The following is a 14,071-nucleotide window of genomic DNA, read 5'->3' as shown; positions in this document are numbered from 1 at the left end:
ACAATCCCAATCAGTAGCGCACCCAGGGGGGGGGGGGGGCAGGGGGCCTTGGCCCCCCCCATAATATGAAAATCATCAGAATGGTTTTACATATTGAAATCGAAAGTCAATAAACTATACCTTGGGCTTAGACAAACAACACGGCAAAAAATGATTTGTTATTCTCCAGCACCCTTTTTAGTAATATTTCTTAGATTTTAATTTCTAATACAAAAATTTCGAAACACTAATGTCAGGTTTTTTTAGAAACCCGTTTCCTAATGAAATTCTCGGTGTCCACCCGAATTCCGGAGTGGTATAGGTCATGGCTGGGAAGGGTTGACAGGGATCTAGCCTGGGGGCCCGGGCTGTGGGGGGCCCGGCGTGTCGGGTTGACCAGATAAGTGAGATAAACACACATCATAAATTAGCTTTATTAGTAAAAAAAATCGCCTGCGGCGCTATTATACTTAATGACTATGAACATTTTAATTTATATAAATGTCCAATATATTTTCTGATTATTATGTGTCGATACTCGACAGCTCGATTATTAAAGTAGATGTATTGAAAATCGCCAATAATTCACTGTATAAGTACCCTCAATTTGAACTAAAACACAATTTGAAAAACGTTGATGTAGTTTTTCACACTGTCTTTAATCTAAGCGGTGAATAGGGGGCCCGTCTTATACCCGAGCCCAGTGGTCGGCAAACTCATTAGTCAATACAGCCAAAAATATCAACAGTACAACGGTTGAGATTTCTTTTGAGAGCCAAATTTCTTAAACTTAAATTATATACGTAGGTAGTAAGTAGGTACACTGCTAATTTACTTAATAAACTTTAGTTAAAGTCCTAATTAACTTATAGGTAGGTACACTGAATAAAACTGAATATCATACGTAATAATGATCTTATTTATTAATAAAAATTAAATTGTAAGTAAGGTATCCATAAAATTGAATCATGACAATGACTGACATACTCAATGTGAATAATGGCCTTGCATATCCTTGTAAAGTTTGGGTAAGTCAGGTTCGTATGTTGTTGATTTAATTTTAAGCTTCCAGGTTCCATTTAAAGATTCCAGGTTCTCATCAATAAATCGATTTCTCAATTTACTCTTGATTTCCTCTCTTGGAAATCTTTTTACTAACCACGAAACTTGCAATATTAACATTGTTGAAAGATTTTATTCAGTACCTAATTAAATACAGAACTTCTCCTCAGCTGCTTTCTTCCTTGCATCATCGACAGAATATTTAGCACAAAATTACGAGTTTTTAGTTGTAGATCTCTCTAAATTTGAGTGCGCCAATTTTTCCCGACACATAAATACAGGTCGGGAAGCCATTTAAGTTTTGAATAAACGTGAAGTCTCGGTCTCTTCAACATTACATTTACGGTTATCCTCTTCCATTTTCTTTGCTCCTTCTTTGTAGCCATGTCAAATATGACAGAGAGCATCTGTAGCAGAGCCGCACTCAAGGGGCCAAAGAGCCGCAGTTTGCTGACCACTGCCCTAGCCTGAGGGCCCGTTTCAGGATGTGGGGGCCATGGTGTAGGTACAAAGAGTGCAATAGACAAAAGACCGATAAACGAGATATAAGGCTGTGTTGTATTGAGTAGGTTGTGTATAATTTAAATGCAATAATACTTTTTTTGTCCATTTTCAATTAATATGTTGGAACCTCAATATTAAAAAACGAAAAATCTGCGATAAACATTCTGCGAAAAGAACGACTACACCCACTACGGTGGTGTAAATCAAAAGAACATTTTTTTCGGTGGAATTCGGAATAAATATTGTATTGTTGTTTTAATTTAATAAAACGCAATTTTTTTTTAGTACTTATTCCACTTTTATTAAATAGATTAGGACCTGTTTCGTCCGCCTCAGAGGGACATTTTCAACTAGTTATGTATATCGCCATGTATTGTGAAAATATGTAAAAATATTTATATGAAGAAGAAAATGAGCCTATGGGACTAATTTACATTCTCCTCCTTGGGCCCCCCCCAAAAATAATTTCTGGGTGCGCCACTGATCCCAATACATCTGAGAATCGCCCATGGTGACATTGCAGAATGATTCCAGTATAAGTGAAATCAAGTCATCGTAAAGTTAGCCGTTTGAACCTGGTGACACTCGTTTTATCATGACACTACTTTAATATCTATATACTGACAAGTAATAATTTCCATGTTCCCGCCAATATCACTAAATGTAACTCTGCGATCTTCATGATACCCCGTCGCAGGGCGGATGTGATGTTTCATGATGCTGTGTATCGTGCGATCAACGTATTTTATAGCACCATAAAGGTTGATTTTTTTTATTTATTTACATTAAAATTTTCTTTCTCCTTTTATTTCGTGTTTTATATTGATTGTTATTAGTACCTAGTTGTCTTTTTCTTCATTTCTTGACTGTTTATAATTTTGTATTGTATTCTATTATGTATTATGGCGCATTGGCAAATAACTGTAATTTTAAATTACTATTTTCTAATAAATAAATCAATTTCATAAACCTAACTGTCTTCCGTTATTGTCTTCTGTCGCCGAGTGTCAACAGGTGGATTGGCCCTTTGTAGCATATTAGGCACTGCACGCAACATAATTATATACATATCTAAGAACGCCACTGAAGTACAAATAGGTACATTGGATAATCTGATCAGAGATCGACAATCCAAAAAGAAATACGATGTCTGATGGGCATATTGGCGATAATTAACGTAAAAAATAACTATTAGAAAACTATATAAGTAGTGTTTGATAGCTGTTTTATTGGTCTATCAATGGGTTATCATTAAATTCGTTATTGAGTCTATCACCAGATTATAATTATTTTGTTACAAACGTAGCCCAGTGGTTATGTTAAAAGTGATTGATCTTTGAATTAGGTATGATCAATTATTGGGTGGAATTAATCCTGTAAAACCATCATAGCTGCAATTTCATAATGCTGCATGTAATCTATTTATCATATTACATAGGTTGCCAAATAAGGTATATTTAATCATCTCTCGTAAAAAAAACAGTGAATTATAAACAAAAAACCAAATTAACAAACAAAAAGCGATAGACTACCAATAAACAATAAATACAAATGAAAAAAGTGTCAATAAACAGCAAAGAAAATTGCGCTGGTGAGTTTTTTTTATGTACTTACGTTTTTTTTATATCAGAATAACTTACATTCTTAATAAAGGAAATATGATGAAATCTTGCATCACACCATTTGGGAAATTCAGGGATCATATATATGGGATTGAGGCATGGTTTAAAGCATTGGAAATGTGGGTCCACAGAAGAATGGTTCGAGTGTCCTCAACTGAGAGTCACTAACTGTTAGAGTCTAACTGAGTCACTAACAAAATCAACCAGGTGGCACTGACTTCCGTATATATCCCGCTTACTTACTTATAGCTACAACCGCGGATCTCCTTTTCACTTTTCCGGATAGATACATCATACGATTTTTGGGTCTAGCGATTAACACCTAGTCTACAGCTATTACTACGTGTGGTCACCTACGAGTCATTGCGACCTGTCTCCTCCACAAGTAGTTATCGAATGACAATCGAACAGGCATACGTATTAGAGTCATTAGTGTCAATTTGGGTCGTCCGCACTGCGTTGTATTTTAGACATACTACGTCAGGGTATTAAAGCAAAAATTGGATGCCTCAGATGGTTGCACGGATTCAATTGATACAGACTTTGCCTGCCGTAGAATGCCAAGAGGAGAAGCTGTTTCAGGTAACGATCCTTAGACACGAGGTAATAACAAATACGTAATATTCTAAGTAGGGATTCCAATCCCGGGATCCCGAATCCCGGGATCCCGAGCTATTTTCGATACCTATGAATCCCGGGATTGATAAACATAATCCCGGGATTTTGGGATTGATTTTTTATCAATTTTTATGGAACATAAAATAAAAGCAAAAATATAACAGAAAAAATACTTATAATAAAAAATAACTACATTAGAAATAAACTGAGTTTGAGTGAAGTTTGATTTATACCCATGTGTAGGTAAGTTGCCGATTTATTTTATTTTTTCACATAAATTATTAAAAATGAGAAAGATTGAAAAAACAATGCTTCGCACTTTTAACAAAGTAATTCCACCATGATCTCATACGTTTTACGGCAGTTTCATATTAGGCTGACTAATTAGATTTATGAAGCGGAAAGGCCATAAGTACGCCATGATTATTTGCTTTACTATTTTAAATCTCGCTAATCCATTCGATTAGTCTTTATTATCAGAAACAGCAATCTCATATTAAATTCACATTATTATTTATATTAGAATATTATTTACTCCATTAAACTTATGTATATCCAAGATTGAACGTATACAATATTAACAATAAATGTCTTAAATAGTATAAATTATACTAGATTTATTTTTGACCGATTTTGTCAATGTTATTTGTGAATATAAAAACTTTATATTAACAATCGAAAAAAATGCCAATCCCGGGACCAGTCCCGGGATTGTCAAATTGTAATCCCGAAATCCCGGGATCAGAATTTTGGCTCGGGATTGGATTCCCTAATTCTAAGTAATAGCCTATAGTCTATACTGAAATCATTCTAAAGAGACACCATGGGCAATTCCATTTCCGACTGAAGAGAAAGCCAATACATTCACGACTGGTCCTACCTTTCCGCCCATATAAGTATAATAAGAGAATTTGAAGATAGAATTTTCAAACGTTTGATTTACTTGATTTCAGTTTCATTCATTATAAGCCATTCTATGTTCAAAAAACATATTCCTACACTATTCATAATATATAGATATACTGCTAATAAAAATATGAGTATTAAAAATCTATTACAAATCGATATTTCCAGCTGTCTTGACACAGGGAATGGTTTGATTTGGATAGATGAGTTAAATGATAAATAATACACTAGGTAGCATTAATACACCTTCTACAAATGTAATGCATGGATCAATGCTACATATTTTTTGGAAATTGATATTACCACCGGTTTTTGGACTAAGGACTAGTCTGACTTTGACAGCTGATGAATAACATGTATATTATTTTATTATTTTAACACTGAAAGTTAATATATTTGATTTCAGAATTTTGTTTAGAAAATAATACCACTACAATTATAAATGGTTTTTGCCGTACCTATGGTGCCACTGTAGAATGTTTCCAGTTCACAGTGTAACCTATATTATAGTTCCAAATGTATATTTTAAAGGATTATTCCGGCATATTGTATATGTATATTATTTGCAATGTGTTTACTTCGCGACCTCTGACAAAGCAATTTTTATATAGGTAATTATTTTAACAATTACCTATTATTATTATTATGATTTTAAATTATTTATAATTTCAAGTACAAAGTGCTTCTGCGTATTTTTCGCACCACAGAAGGGAAACGATACAAATCGTATTTTGAGGATTTCCGTGATGAATCATTCGTTTTGGCATTGAAAACAAAAAACAATTTTCCGGTAAGTCAGACTTGGACCAGGTGCTGAATATATATTAGTATACATAGTATGAGACGCGGTATCTTTTGTAATTCATTTACCTGAGACGATAGTATACCCGAAACTCATGGTGCCAGCCACGGAAGTGGTCCTGGATCCACTTCTCTCCTTAACTTAGGCCCGTTTGAGACGGGACACCGGTGTCGCGCTCAATATAATATAGGAGGCCTTTGTATTCGAATAAAGGGACATTTGTATTATATTTATGAACGCCCCAGAGCTAATGAGTCAACGCGTGTCCTGTACACTTTTCCGTCGGCCGCTACATTCTCAAGCCACCGATACACCTATTTTTATTACCGCAGCCAGTTTTATGTTCTAATTTATAACGCAAAATTATGCGTTGACTCATTAGCTCTGGGGCGTTCATAGACATAATACAATGGCTCCTTTATTCGAACACAAAGGCCTCCTATATTATATCGAGCGCGATACCGGTGTCCCGTTTGAAACGGGCCTTAATCTTTTAATGCCACTGCGTATTTGCGTCAATTTCGTATGCATTGTATCGTGACATACACACTTTGATTTATATTGTGTGTGAAGTCTCTAGCTGATGTTAATATCATAATATTATGCTGTGATTCCCAAACTCATGGGTCGTGAAATTTTTTAGTAGAACTGCAAGTATTTCTTATATTTAATATATTTTACAATTATAAAGGTGTATATATTTCAATATGTCAGTTAAGAACACATTATGCAAACTTTGAATTAAAATATCTATATTGACTGAAAATAATACTATCAAATGAAATTGAATGCATGGGATAGAATATTAAAAGTCAATTAATATTTCGAATTAAACAGAAGCAAGTTCTTTGAAATTCAGCTTCATGAATCTACTAATATAACAAATTGCTCAAATTTAATAGTTTTTGATATATATGAAGACTACTTCATGACGGTTTGCTTTTCTGTAGGAATGGGTCAGGAATTATTTTTTCAGATTTTGAAAGCCGTTCTATAAAAAAGTTTGGGAAGCACAAACATATGAAAAAAATAATAGTTTGATTAATCGTGAAAGTACTTGTTGGCGAAAAATGGGTTAAAATGCGTAACGACTGATGGAGTTACTGCTATGGTTGGGAATCATGTTGGGTTTATTACTTTATGTAAAAATGAGGCAACAGTACCCACTTTTATCAGTTATCATCGCATTATACCTACACCAGCAGGCATGGCTCCCACAAGGGGGTCTGACAGGGTTCTAGCCTGAGGGGAGCCCGGCGTAGTGGGTTGATCAGTTAAGTAAGAAAAACACAAGCCTTAAATTTTCTCGAACAGTAAAAAAGTCGCCTGCGGCGCTATTTTCCTCAAGAAATATTTGAATTTTAAAATACATGGCTGTGCGATGCAATTTGATGTGATATGATTATTGATGTACTTAAATGATAATTCATATTGTATAGAATTTATTTAACTATGTTTCCTGGCGAAGGATTGAATCTTGGCTACTACAAAATTTCTTATATTCGATATACAGGTAAATTGTGTAACTATGTCGAAATTACAGTTAATGTGTACCTACTTAATTTTTTTAGAAGTGAAAGACATAATAATATTACTTAAGTACCTATATTATTGTCTCGTTTATGTATCGTTATTTTTTATATGTATACAATATTTGTTTTCAAAATACATATTTGAATTATAAAAAATGGGGTTTAATTGTTCTCGCATGATATAATTACAAGTGATATCAGTCGATCGCCATAAATATTTTTTTCAACTAGTCGATCCTAGAAAACAAAAGTGTGGCCACCCCTGCCTACTATATAGTATGTTGCATTTCCATTGTTTATTAAGATCGGAAGAAACTTGTTATTTAGTCGAAAACTTGGATACAACATGGAATTGTTTTGGAGCTTGTACCCAAACTCTACTTAAGGGTTCAAAAAATTGCGTGTGAATTTTTCCCCATATTTGCGTAGAAGCTTATTTAATGCGTCTGATATACAGATAGGTAAATATACGTAAATATCGAACGTCATCGGCCGTAAAGCTTTGCATAATATATAATTCATATAGACAATATATTATTATATCAGGAAGAATGCAAATTTACATTTGTTTGAGTCCTGAATCATAAAGAAACTGCGACTACCATAATATTATGTATACGAAAGTCTAGTCAGCATCTGCACTAAGTTACAAAAAAATACTTTACTGCTAAATGTTTATCACTTCTCAATAGCTCAATTACAGAGAGGCCCGAGAAGGGAATACATAGTAAACATGTCCATATTATTATCAAAACTGCAAAGTGTTAAGACTTGAATGATATACAATATAATGGAGTTGAAATGATCTCATGGAAACCAGAAATGTTTTAAATGGGTTAGTAACTATAAAATAAAACTGAATAATATTTGATTAACAACACAAATATTATTGAAGTGTAGTTAGTTATCGATAGTTCCGATCCCTTTTTGAACATAATATTGTACATCATCATCCCATTCCCACGACGTCACAAAATTTGATAGTGACAATTAAATTATAATAAAAAAGCTCAATGATATTTGGAGAACATATCACCACATTAAAATCATAAAATTACATATGTTGGTATTTCATAAACCGATAAAATGAGATTTTATCTCACACGTATTATCACTTGAAAACATATAGAATTATACATACTGGCGAATAACATTTTAAATGCTATGAGCCTTGTTATAAGTATAAACCTGAACTATTGTTATGAATTTAAAATATTCTAAAAATGATAAACACGACTCACAAGTGAAAACCCTGAGGTATCGAAATCTTTTTTTAAAGATATATAAAAAATATTCTTTTTTTAACACTACAACAGGCTATGAAGCCCAATGACAGTAGTGTAGTTAGCAGTAATCGCAAATACAAATCGGATTGTCGTACACATTGGTAGTCGCTGATTTGAATAAACATTGTTAAGTAACTGTTTTTAATTTTTTAAAGAAGAAAATAGTGAAGATAAATGATTATATAAGACTATTCTATTTCCAAAAACCGATAAGTCTATATAGAATGAAAATATATAGAACAAATATGTAATAATCTATAACTTCAAAACCCCACCACACGAAAAATTGTTAGAAAAAAATCAATGACCTACTACAAAACAACACAGATACAATTAGATATAAAAACAGATAAATTAAAAGATAATCCCGATATATATAACATTATTATTAATGTCAAGATTTATCGACTAACAAAAATGTGAATATTGTTGTAATTTGCGACACAAAAAGTAGTTCACCACAGATATATAATTGTGGACATATCGGATTTTGGAAATATAATTATGATTGCTGTAAATTATTAGCCAAAGGTATTCTAATGAAATAATAACAGAGTTAGCAGATGTATAGACGACATTTTATAATTAAGTTAATGGAATTTTAAATCAAACTAATCCGGATCTGATCAGTATTAATCATATTAGATAATGACTTTAACAAATATTTAATTAATAATAATAATATTAAATTGATTCGATACCTAGTCTATTGTAATTGAAAATTTTAGCATGGAGTGCCATCTTTGCGAGAAGAGCCGTATTAAAATTGGTAGGTGTATAATAAATTAGGTTAATACGTAAATTTATGCGCAACAATTTATCGTTTTCCTTTCAGTACTTATACTTATAATTTTTCTTCTGTGAAAATGTCAGAGTACAAAGATGGACGTTATTTTTATTTTATTAAATAAATAACATTAATATCTATACGAAATAGTAACGTGGTCAGTAAATAGTAAGGACATTAAGGACTATAAAGTGTTATAGAATTTTAAAGATTAACCGAAAAATATAGTTTGGTGTGTGTGTTGGAATTGCAATGTTATGTAGGTTAGGTTCTCTAATAAATTAATAACTAAATATTTATTAAACATGTGATTTAGCCTAGGTTATAATATATTATTGTTTTAATTAATAATTATTATAGTATTATTGTATATCAAGATTAGTCAGCAGGTAAACACATACAAACAGTATAAAATAGAAGGAAATTAAAATAATGTAAAATATGTAAAGGAAAAGGAATATTATAATAAAACTCACCCATGCTTTAAAACTGGACCATTTTGGGCAGGTTTCGAATACAAATTCAACATGGATTTAGTCGAAAATCTGGAGGGATTAAAATAAAATATAAAACAAAATTAAAAAAAAAAAAAAAACAAACAGCAGTAAGCAATGATATAAATAAGTAAATAAAATAAAATAAAATATTTAAATAAATAAACATAATAACCAACTAATTATGACTTAATTAAGTGAATAGTTTTTTACAAAGATAACACTAATGATTTTTTTTACATGAAGGTTTTTAGGTGGAAATGTGATAATATATAAAGAAGCAAACAATATAAAATTTTCTTGCAAAATATTAGTTAAAATCTGTCAAATGAGATAAATACGGTCAGCAGCATATTATAAATAAGAAAATTACCTAAAAAATCTAAAAAAAGTCCGTCAAGCATTTATTTGAATATTAGTTAATTTCAGTGGTGTGGTGCTAAACAGAGGGGCCGGGTTGTTGTTTTTAAAAATTCTTATCAACTTCCCTCTCCGACTTTCCGACGTTTTCTAAATCACATTTAGTTAAAAATTTCTTAACAATGATTATTGATGGATAACTCAAAATTCAAATATCAACCTGAAAACATTTTTTATTTTATAGAAATCGATGTTTTTAAATTAAATAAAAAAATAAGTAGGTACATTAAAACTACGATTTATTCAAAAAAAATCTGGCACATTGAAGACAACGCATTAAACTACTTTTTGGTGAAAAAAGTTAATTGTAATCAAGTGTACGTATTAGTTATTTAAAACACTTTAAAATGTATTCAATTGTATCTTTTATAATATACTGTCACTAGATGCCCTTATTAGCACTATGTTTTATCTCCTTTAAGTATGTGATATATATTTTAAAATATATTTAAGACACGGACGTGTTCAAAATCTTATATACTATGTGTAGTAAAAGCAGTTAATATATATTGTGTATGTCATAAAAAAAGTTTGCATTTTCTACTTACGTAAATTTTAGAAGCTACTTACAAAAATATCAATTGCAGCTGACATTTCCATTTGATCTTCTATATACAGTATTAATATAATAAATAATTTATGGTAGTTACCTATTGTTAGCAATGCCTCCTTGGGGAGCATTGAAATCACCAGTCGAGCTCCATCTTTTGGTGAGGTTTCCGGATCCTGGCGACACTCTTCCTCCGGGTCCACTCTGGTTACTTGAAGTTGAATTGTTTCTTGATCTAAATACAAAAAAGCAGATTAAGTAAACGCATAATATTCACAACTGAGTAGTTGACATGACGACTGCTACTAAATTTGTGGGTGACAGGTTTTGATCCTGCGGCTGGATCAAATTGGCATATATATCATAATATACCAATTGGGCTAAGGAAATGACTAATAATTTTCCTGGCAAAAAATCTTTTAACACATCTGTACGTGTTCCATATTGGAGACTTTGGTAATTTTAATAACATCATATTTGGGTAACACCCTACATCAAACAGCATACTCTTAAATCTTGATTATCTGGGCTTATATTCGGAAGTACCACGGATAAAACGATCACATCAATACTGCTTATATAATTAGTATGCGTTCAAATTAGATTAATATGCCATTTTTAGTCGGAAATTCCTTTATTATAAATATATAATTCTAAGCATAATAAATTTACTCACACCGACATTTATTTGTATCTGTTTCTTTCTGTAAGTCGTTAGTATAAAAAATCGTATACTTTTAGTGTGTTTTGAACGATATACATCATTCCATACCTATTGTGTGAAATTACACTAGAATAATATGTGTATGTTTCTGATAATTTGTTTTTTTGTAAACTGTAGATATCGGTTTTTGAAAATAATCATGTCAACTTGCTGATATCATTTAAAAAAAACTACGATGCGTATTTGGGTTTGTAATCCTGAGATCACGCTCGATTTTTTGATCGCAAAATCGTGTGATGAATAATTACAAGATAAAAAGAACTTTTTATATACAACGTTTTTAAATTTTCTGTTGAATCATAATATAAACTTGACTTGACTAACTTAAACGATCAAAAACATTTTTACATTTCATATTGATTTCCATATTAACGTCCGTATATATTAATAATTTAGTTTCTAGGACCCCAGACCCCTAGCAACCAATAATAGTGGATTGGATTACGGATTTTTTCCGAAATAACTTTTCATACAAAACAGAATTGACTGAAAATGAATTCAATTCTACTTAAAGATGGCTAAAAGTATTTAAAAAATGTATTGGCATCGTGTTCTGATGTATTCTAAAAGTTTCAAATGTCTAGCCAGTTGGGAAGTTAGTTTAAAATCGATTGCAAGATTTGTACTGGATAAACAACCACCGGACAAATAAGAATACGACCTAATAAAAACGTAAAAATGCCAGCAACGGCTTTTAAAGTTGCAAATGTGGAAGCGGAAAAATCACTGCTACCCTTTTCAACAACCGAACGTTGTGAATAAATGTTTTCTACTCTAATAATTATAACCATGAAAACAACGCGTCAGCTGAATGTGGAACTATTCTAACTTACATTTGAAACAACTTACTAAAATTATTTATTATTTTTATGGATAAATGAATGCATCGTTTATTTTAGTAGGATTATTGATGAAAAAAATGGTGCATACACTTGTCTTTATAAATAATAAATAACTGAAGTGGGCTGTTTCAAAAAACTCTTCTGTAAAATATTTCAAATGTGAGTTAGATTAGTTCTGCATTCAGCTGACAAACGTACAAAAATCAGTTATACTCCAAAGACAGCATCTAAGTTACTCTGGTATAAACAATGCCCTGATATCAAATATTGTACTTAGGTATTATCAAAAACCGGAAACACCCCCAACTCCGACTCTATGATATTATATTATTTTTCGTAAAGAGATATTAAAATTCTATAGAGTTTATTATACGAACGGACTGGGGGGTAGTGTGATACTTCTGTTGAAGTTAGAGTTACCATTTTAACATTACTTAAACGTCTTAAAATAATAAATAAATAAATTAAGGTTGAAATAAACAAAATTATAATCAAACGTCTACATACAATGAATACCTCTGCGCAGGGGGTTGTGGCTGGGGGGTGGCACGAGGTGAAGGCGAGGGGGCGGGGGACAGACTCGATGAACTGTTTGGACTTTCCGAGTGAAGGGATCCCGTCGACTGGTAATGGACTCCTCGTCTGGAAGTAAACATGCAATTTTAATAGTATTAATTTTAAATCGATAGACTAAATTACTTATAAGCAAGATTTTGTTCGCCTACCAAAAGGTAGTTCAGGTGTCGTATTTTTTTTTATTTAGATGTAAATTGTACATATATGCAGTTAGTTCCACGTGAGCTGTTGTACGAAAAATAGATAGCCATATAGAATTATGATTTCAAAAAACCACGAGTTGTTCGTAGAGCATTTCACGAGCATCAACTTGTTAACCTACTTTTGAATCATTTAGGACTCTATATAGATAATATAAAAAAATCCGATGATTTTTAATGCGTATTTTTGTGATTTATTTGGACATGAATTTGAGTTCAATGCCATACAACGGCTCGCGGTGAACTGCGACACGGCGAACTGTATACGTGCAAATTTCAAGACACGAGTTTTTTTCAGTAGAAATCCACTTAAAATTAATTAATTGGAAATGGAAGAGCACACTAATAATTTATTTTTAACTGGCCAACTTGGCTCAAATTTGTGGAAAACCGAAAATATTGATAAACGAAATTTACATTATTTAATTTTAAAAATGAAAACCCATCAAAAATATTCACTTATTTTTATGTTTGGCAAAGAAAATTAAAATAAATAATTTCTAAACTCAAATTATTGACCCTTAAATGCATGATGGTAATCCTTTAATGTAGGTACATATTACTTTTCTAATCAATCACATTTAATGTGTATTATTATTATTAATTAATAGTGACATCTGTGAATAAAAACTATAACTGCTTTGTCAGCACACTTTCTCTATTGCAGAGAACTGTAAGTTGTTGAATAAAATTCGATTCTCACAGAAAATATAACGAATAATCCGTCAAATCTTTCTATGCCTTACAGATTCCTGAATATTAGGTTTTGTCATTCGTAATTCAAGAAAACATTTAAGACAGCCCAATTTGGTGTATTTACCGCAATTACAATGGTGAGTGGTATGGCTAATAAGATCCAGATCAGTACTATCGTAATATACCTACCAATGTTACTGACCTGCGATGGTTTAAAATTTAAAATTTTGAAAAAAAAACAACCATTGATATGTTTTGAATAAATATGTCGGATATAAAAATAGTAAATAAACACACCTTTGTGGTAAATTAGCAGAATTTGGGGTTCCATGAACTGTGGTTCTTCTGGAGGAATTTTGAGTTGTGCTATCTGGGGTTCTGTAGACTGGCTGGCGGATGCGGGGTTCTTTGCTCTGTGAAGGTGTTGTCGCTGAAAATACAAACAATTTATTAGTCATCACTTTCGGAAAA

The 14,071-nt window shown here is 31.8% G+C and overlaps 1 protein-coding gene across 1 annotated transcript in view; it reads right to left on the bottom strand.

Annotated features, from left to right (window-relative positions):
• LOC147070926 (echinoderm microtubule-associated protein-like 2) overlaps positions 1–14,071 on the bottom strand; it is a 64,771-nt gene that overhangs the window by 34,170 nt on the left and 16,530 nt on the right. The window contains 4 exon segments of the mRNA XM_085949019.1: positions 9,575–9,643; positions 10,663–10,797; positions 12,645–12,770; positions 13,898–14,030. Of these exon segments, the coding sequence (XP_085805145.1) occupies positions 9,575–9,643; positions 10,663–10,797; positions 12,645–12,770; positions 13,898–14,030 (463 nt within the window).

This window comes from Rhyacophila brunnea, unplaced genomic scaffold, assembly GCF_057557595.1.
Source record: "Rhyacophila brunnea isolate RB1 unplaced genomic scaffold, BYU_Rbru_1.0 scaffold_21, whole genome shotgun sequence".
NCBI classification, from domain to species: Eukaryota; Metazoa; Arthropoda; class Insecta; order Trichoptera; family Rhyacophilidae; genus Rhyacophila; species Rhyacophila brunnea.
This window is presented reverse-complemented; position numbering and strand designations above follow the sequence as displayed.